General features: G+C 42.3%; 1 protein-coding gene across 6 annotated transcripts; it reads right to left on the reverse strand.

The window, feature by feature from the left end:
- Nucleotides 1-271: 271 nt before the first annotated feature.
- On the reverse strand, nt 272-6,590 carry RPS24 (ribosomal protein S24). Of its 6 annotated transcripts, XR_015724811.1 has the most exons (8): nt 6,504-6,590; nt 4,943-5,008; nt 4,639-4,848; nt 3,571-3,681; nt 2,936-2,953; nt 1,118-1,205; nt 778-799; nt 272-358 (listed from the first exon to the last, which is right to left on the reverse strand). XR_015724811.1 is itself a non-coding variant. In XM_087862994.1 (7 exons), exons 1-5 carry the CDS (start codon nt 6,504-6,506, stop codon nt 2,948-2,950), a joined length of 396 nt encoding a protein of 131 aa, XP_087719120.1. In that variant the 5' UTR covers nt 6,507-6,590; the 3' UTR covers nt 272-358; nt 778-799; nt 2,936-2,947. The 6 variants fall into 6 exon arrangements, 5 of the variants coding, with proteins under 5 accessions (XP_087719120.1, XP_045639485.1, XP_045639483.1 ...); XM_087862994.1 differs by lacking the exon at nt 1,118-1,205; XM_045783529.1 differs by lacking the exons at nt 1,118-1,205; nt 2,936-2,953.
- Between the last annotated feature and the right edge of the window lie 496 nt (nt 6,591-7,086).

Genomic DNA, 7,086 nt, shown 5'->3' on the forward strand with positions numbered 1-7,086 from the left:
AATTCACATTTCAAGTGTGTCTTTCAGATACTGGCCAACTAAACTGATGGCAAGTATTAACAATGAGCACACCAAACTGGCCCTATATGCTTTCATGTTGCCGATACCCTACACCCACATTTTGTGCTACGGAAAAGAACGACAATCCTACCAAGTTTTCACTAAAAGCGTACTGGAACATGTGAACTTGGGCAGCAGCTGAATGTGCTCTAACAGCAGAGTAATTTCATAACACTCCCAGTAAACTTCAAATACATTTCAAACAACCAGACACATTAACACTTTTGGTTTATTCATCCTGTCTTGAAAAATCTCCACAACCACCACAGATAAAGCAACCGCAGCACCTTTACTCCTTCTGTGAAACAAAGAAAAGGAAAAATTTAGTTAGTTAACCGCCTTTAAAATTCTTAAAAATTAAAGTTCAAAATCTTCAGCAAACTCCAAAATTAATGACATTCATGCAAAACAAGTATTAGTGACCTAAAATGTTTAGTCTGTGATCATACCACAAGAGCATCAAGAAATAAAACCTGCATTCACATTAGAAATGAAACAAAGAAATATTACTGTTTTAAAAACAAAACCATGTCACTACCAGTATTTAAAAAACTACGATTCTTGAAAGCATTCGTAAATCAACTTCTAAAACTATTATTTCACATGCAAAACACACACACACACACACACACACACAAAACAATTTCACATGCTCTAGTCTTCAAATTACTGTTATCAGTAAAGCCTAACGATCCACATGAAAAGCTTGAATTATACCTGTTGTCCAATCTCCAGCTCACTGAATCAGTGGCGGGGAAGGGAGAAAGGAGGGAAGAAGGAAAAGAAACATTTCATTAATAGTCCCTTTGCAAACTCCAAAATAATCTGCATTTATATGCATGCAATCAGATACCTTAAAAATATTCTTAATTGTATACAGAGCGCTCCTTAAGACACACTCGTTTTTATTCTTCCCAATTTTGAGAACACCTCATGTGATTACTATGGTTCTTATGTAAACAAAGTGGCATGATGATTTCACAGTGAAGAGATCATCATGCCAACAGCAGTGCCAATCCAGGCTGCCACTGCCTATGTATACATGAAATACACATACCTGACCCTCAGCCCTCCTGCTCTGCTCAGCAACATCACGCTGGGCACACAAGCACCATCAAAAGACCCGAGAATCATCCCACACGAGTCTAACCTCAAAGAGAGAGCGTTCTAAATGATCAAGCCACTCTTTTAAAACCTGTCTCAGCTCAATATTTTAAAAGCTACTATTCACAGCCGCCAAAAAGTAGTGCAAATTATTAAAACCTGTCTCAGCTCAATTCTTTAAAAGCTACTGTTCACAGCCACCAAAAAGTAGTGCAAATTAGTTTTTAAAAAGGCAGAACTGGGCTGAAATGAAAATGCTTCAAATGCTCTTCAAACAAGAGACTATTTATTCCTTAATTTAAAACAAGTCTGTTGTACCCAAAAGGTAAGAGCAATTACCAATTCCAACACCCAAACAAGAACAATTAAAAGTAACATTAGTAAGACCGGCTATTTTGAGCCAAATACATGTGCTCATTTACACATTCCTTTCCCAGCCAGTTTTCCAGAGCTATGCTAGTGAAATGCACCAGTGCAACCTGAAGCAGGAATAGTGATGGCTCAGGTCCCCACAGGAAGCCCCCCTCCACACATCACCGGCGAACACTAACGAGGACTAACACACGGGGCTCAAAGGCTGAATGAAGACAAGAATGGGTTAAATGTCCTTTGGTTCTAGATCAGTCCACTGACTGACTGAATCTTTTTGCAACCTCTGCAACTTCCGTTGATAGATATAAGCCACACAAACAGGGACCAGTTCTAAGCAGCAAGCAGTTGCTCTGGCAGTTCATCCATTACTAGAACTCCATGGCTGGAGAGACAATGTGATTAGAGGCCTGGGCAGGCATACCAGATTTACTGCCTGGCGGGGAGTCATTGTTAGAAACGGCACACAGGGGCAGTGAGTACCAGTGTTTCAAAACCCTACTATCCCCAACCCCTCTAAGCCCGCTTTACATGCTGATTTAGGATGCTCAAATGTGGAAAAATGTATTTAACATGGGGTAGTGGACCATTCTGACCAAAAACTTATGGAAAAAGCATATTTATCAAAGGCTTTAGTGTTAATATACAATCACCTTGGAATTTTGAGTACCAGTGTTTCAAAACCCTACTATCCCCAACCCCTCTAAGCCCGCTTTACATGCTGATTTAGGCTGCTCAAATGTGGAAAAATGTATTTAACATGGGGTAGTGGACCATTCTGACCAAAAACTTATGGAAAAAGCATATTTATCAAAGGCTTTAGTGTTAATATACAATCACCTTGGAATTTTTTCAATTAAAAGAAAAATGGACATCAGATAAAAAAAAATTAGAGATCAATAAAAGCAATATAATGGTAGAAGGCAGCTTTGAGTGAAAACTTCCTGGACAGAGGCTTTGCCAGATTTCCTAGACTAGTTTATTACCAAAGCTGCCAAAGAGATCAATCAGTCCCCTGGGGTCCCCAAGGGAAAGACTGTTGATGACAAAATGAGAGGCCCCTTCCCAAGCCCTGTGTTAACTAAAGCCATTATCTGGGTACGTAACTCCCTGGGACAACAGCATTTCCGAAGTACAAGTTAAAAGATGCCTACTTAGTAGAGTACCCACCTTCCTCCACCAGGGTCACTTTGCAACATAACATGCACTTTTGAGTTTCCAAAATAAACATGATTAAAAGTTTCTCTCCCTTCCTCATAATACACCATTTAAAAACATAGCATTTAAATTATAAGAGATCATACTACATAAAACTCTTGTTGTCCAAAAGCCAACATGCAAAGCATCAAAGCAAACTCCGTGAAGGTGATGCATCCCCACACCGTGCTCACAATCTCAGTACCTGCTAGACACTTCATTTCTGATGAACAAGAAATCCAAGAAAGTAGAGGGAAAAGGCAAAAAAAAAAAAAGTTCACAGAACACTTGATTATTTGTTAATTTAACAAACCAACACCTTAATTCCATTCAACTATTATTTACAGTTAGCTAGCAAAGCTGGTAAAAAGCTGCTCATCATTAAAATCACTTAAGTCCTAGCTAACTGGAGAGGACAGCACGTGAGAGCTCAGCTGCCTCTCCAGCATGCCAGGAAATCATGGGCCACATCGATTCAACGGCTTCTTAACCAGTTATCCGTTTTAAACAAGTTTAATCTTCCCTTTTAACAGTCCAAACCAATTAGCAGTAAAATGGAAACTTTTCCTGACAGGGCTTGCAAGGTGCCCACTAGGATCACTGAACCGATGTGGCCCCTGTTGTGCTGATCTGTGAGCTGACAAGGGTGGGCAAAGCTACTCTAGTGAGGTGTTAAGATACTACATCACGTAGCGTCTCAAAACACGTTACCTTCTGTAATCCAGAAGAAGTGGGAAAAGAAAAAACATTAAAAAAAGGTTATTAAGGAAACAAATCCCTCCTTTCTAGAAACTAAAGACCTGCAACTGACATTTCTGTATTTTCCTTGATGAACGATACCTTTTTGCCAGCACCAACATTGGCTTTTGCAGTCCCCCTGACTTTTTTCATTCTGTTCTTGCGTTCCTTTCGCTGTTTTCTTGATGTCTTTTTCTTCTCATACAGGCCATGCTAAAGGAAAAAGGAGTATCTTGTAAATAACTTGCAAACATCAACTCAGCATTAACTAACCTGGTAAGAACCATAACCAAGTCAGGCAGCTCAAGAAATGCAGCTTCCCAAATCAAAACTGTTTCAAGTACATTTAACAATACTCGTTTGTACTACAACAGAAAAGGTAATCCAATTGAGACACAGTATTCGAATCAGTGGCACAGTAATCAGATGTGCTCTCAGCGTTCCAATCTACTCATCTTCACTCTGCCCATTTTTGCACTTGCTGTTTCTGCTGCCCAGGCGGCTTCCAATCTTCACACAGATCTCAGCTTAAAGGTCACCTCCTCAGCAAGGCCTCCCAGACCACCCAACTAAAGAGTGCAGGATCTATCTACCCCACCATCATGATTTCCCTCATAGTTGTTCTATTGGAAGACTTATCTGATGGCAATGAAGAAAAGAGAGAAAAACACAAGTAGTACTTCAAAATAACAATCTGCAGTTTACGATCTAGAATCTAAGGGAGCTTGCTCAGCTCACTGCTCTAGTTCACTGCAGTGCCTGTCACTCAGGAAATGACCAAAAGCCTTTCACGATTCCTGGCTACCTATGAGGGTGAAGTCCAAACTCAGACTTTTAGAATTAAGGAGCTCAATTTGGTGCCAACCTTTCCAGACCCATCCCCCTATTTCCAGCGCCTATCTCCACAAGTACATTACTTGCCCTTCTAGACCCAGCTCAAATGCCACCTCCTCAAAAGCTGCAGACCCCATTACTGAAGCCCTGTACTCTACCTATATAATTATCAAAGAACCTTCTCTCTTAACCGCTTTAAGTTCCTTAGGTCTGAGGGTTGTCCACCCCCCGCCCCCGACTGCTTGCTCTTGCTCATTCCACCGCACCCACAACACCAACACAGTGCTGTTGAAAAACTCAGTCTTCAGCAGCTGTTGAACAAATGAGAACACCTACTCTTGCGAGTCTATGTTTGGGTTCATTTTTCTTTGCATAATCCAAGGAATCATAAATCATGCCAAAGCCAGTTGTCTTGCCACCACCAAAATGGGTTCTGAATCCAAATACAAATATGACATCTGGTGTGGTCTTGTACATTTTGGCTAGTTTTTCCCGAATTTCTGTCTTAGGTACTGTTGCCTTTCCGGGGTGAAGGACATCAATGACCTAAAAAGGAGTAACAGGTTTTAGTGCTTATTATTACAAAATGTGTCTTTTAAAGCAAAAAAAAATAATAAAACTTTGATGTGCCCTTCCTTACCATCTGTTTCCGCTGAAGTAGTCGGTTGGTCATAAACTTCCTGGTCCGGATAGTTACAGTGTCATTCTAAAAACATACATAATGCACTAGTTAACAACCCACTCAACCTTTTCTTAACCCTGCTGAGATTTTCTGAGATCTAGAACTGCCAATGGGTACCCACGAGCCCTATGTGGATGATTTATAAACACGAAGTCACATTTAAGATGCAATTCTGCAGCTGTAGGCACCACATTTCAAACGTTCAAGAGCCACATGAGCTAGTGGCGGGAATGTTTGAATGAAAAGGAAAAAACCACAAACCTCCCCCGAGCCTAACTCCTAAGACACATCTAACACACATACGTTCAGTACCTAGAGAACACACTCCACAGCTCTCTGGTATCTTCACTTTGTTATGGGAATCACTCTGAGTTTGAGTTCTCAAACTCAACACTACTACTTTGGTCCCACTACTTATCTGTGGGGACGGTCCTGTACATTTTAGAATGTTTAGTAGCACCCTTGCTCTCTAACCACTAGAGGCCAGTAGCACCCCTAACTCTCCAGTTTTCATCAAGAATGTCTCCAGATTTTACACTGTCCCCTTAGGGGCAACGGGGAAAAAAAAAAAAAAAACCCTTGTGTAAGAACCCTTTCTGTGGAGTAAAACTACTTCGACTTGTACAAAACCTTATAGTCTCAACTACATTCATAACACCCTCACAAATTTAACACAAATGCTGCCACTACCTGCATGTAAACTACCCATCTTGCATGGCCAACTCTACACCCCACAAGAAAACCTAATCCCTTCTAAATGGCCCAACAACTTTTACACAAGTAACTACCTAGGAACGTGGGCATATAGCATGCTTACCCTAAAAAGAAATTTTACCCAAAAAGGAGTTAAAGGAGAGGCTTTCGTGACAACTGGTTGCTAGATTTCAATTTCAGTTTGAAAAACCACACCAAAGTAAGTTCACTTGAACAGTCCTCAACTCTTGAAAAGACTGGAGAGAAGGAAAAAACTTACAGATTAGAAATGGGTGCTAAATCTTAACTGACAGCTCACTCGTCATGTACTTAAAGCAAGCTTTCTGTCTCCCTTTCTAGGGCCTCGGTTTCCGCAAAGTACAAGAGGTTCCATCCGGCTGACAATGTTTTAGCTTACACATGCGAACAGCTTCACTCGCCGCCACAACTCGCCCGGGTGCCGCCAGCAACGGCTTCATCTCTTGGGCTGCCATCGCCCGCCAAGCCGCCCATCCCAACTGGGAACGCAGGTGAAAGGAGTCTCAACCCACCCCGCCCAATCCACCAGGCTCCACGAAGCCGACAAAAGCAGCAGGGGCCCTCGCGGTCCCCAGGACTGGACTCTGAAGCCCGGCGTGTCCGGGTCGGCGGCTCAGCCCGGCCTCCCCGCCGACGGCTCCGGGACTCTCGGCAACCAGCCTCCGTCAAACACAGCCAAAAAAAGAGCGACGGGACTTCGGGCGGCCGTAGCACAAACAGCAGGACCCGGGGACGAAGGATGGCTCAGATACGTGCCGGATAACTGCGTGCATCTGCAAAGACTCACCATGATGAAGGCCGAGCTTCACGCAGCCGGAGAGGAAAAGAGAATCACTATTCGCCGGCCAATCATATCAATGCGCACGGAAGGACCCCGAGCGCCGCCGGCGTGGGGGCGTGGCCAGGCCCGGGAGGGCGGCCGCACCAATGCCGGATTGAAAGTGCCCAGGCCCTCCCCCACGGCTCTTCCACGGTCTAAATTTACGCAAGCACGTGTTCAATTTCGGTTCAATTCAATGTCTTGAATTTCCCGTACTTAAAATTGCGGTAAACCGAATTATAGTTTAAATTGTCTCAATGCGCGTTAAAGGTTCGTAAAGCTGGAAAACATCTTAGGAGATCCTGTCGACCAGCCTCCTCATTTTATAGCGAGGGAAACTGCAGAAACGGACTCAAAACCTTTGTTATTTTATCTACGCAGAACTGACCGTTTTAGTTTATTGCTAAGTATTGCTTTTTTTGAGATTCTCTGGTAATTCTCTGAATTAAAAATATAATACTTTCTTTAATTTTTGTTTTTCCGAAAATCTTAGTCCTTACAAAAAAAAAAAGCTTTTATCAATGTTTGAACCATATATTTGTTAGTTGTT

The sequence above is a fragment of the Ursus americanus genome, chromosome 6 (assembly GCF_024610735.1).
Source record: "Ursus americanus isolate L20-20 chromosome 6, mUrsAme1.1.p, whole genome shotgun sequence".
Classification (NCBI taxonomy): domain Eukaryota; kingdom Metazoa; phylum Chordata; class Mammalia; order Carnivora; family Ursidae; genus Ursus; species Ursus americanus.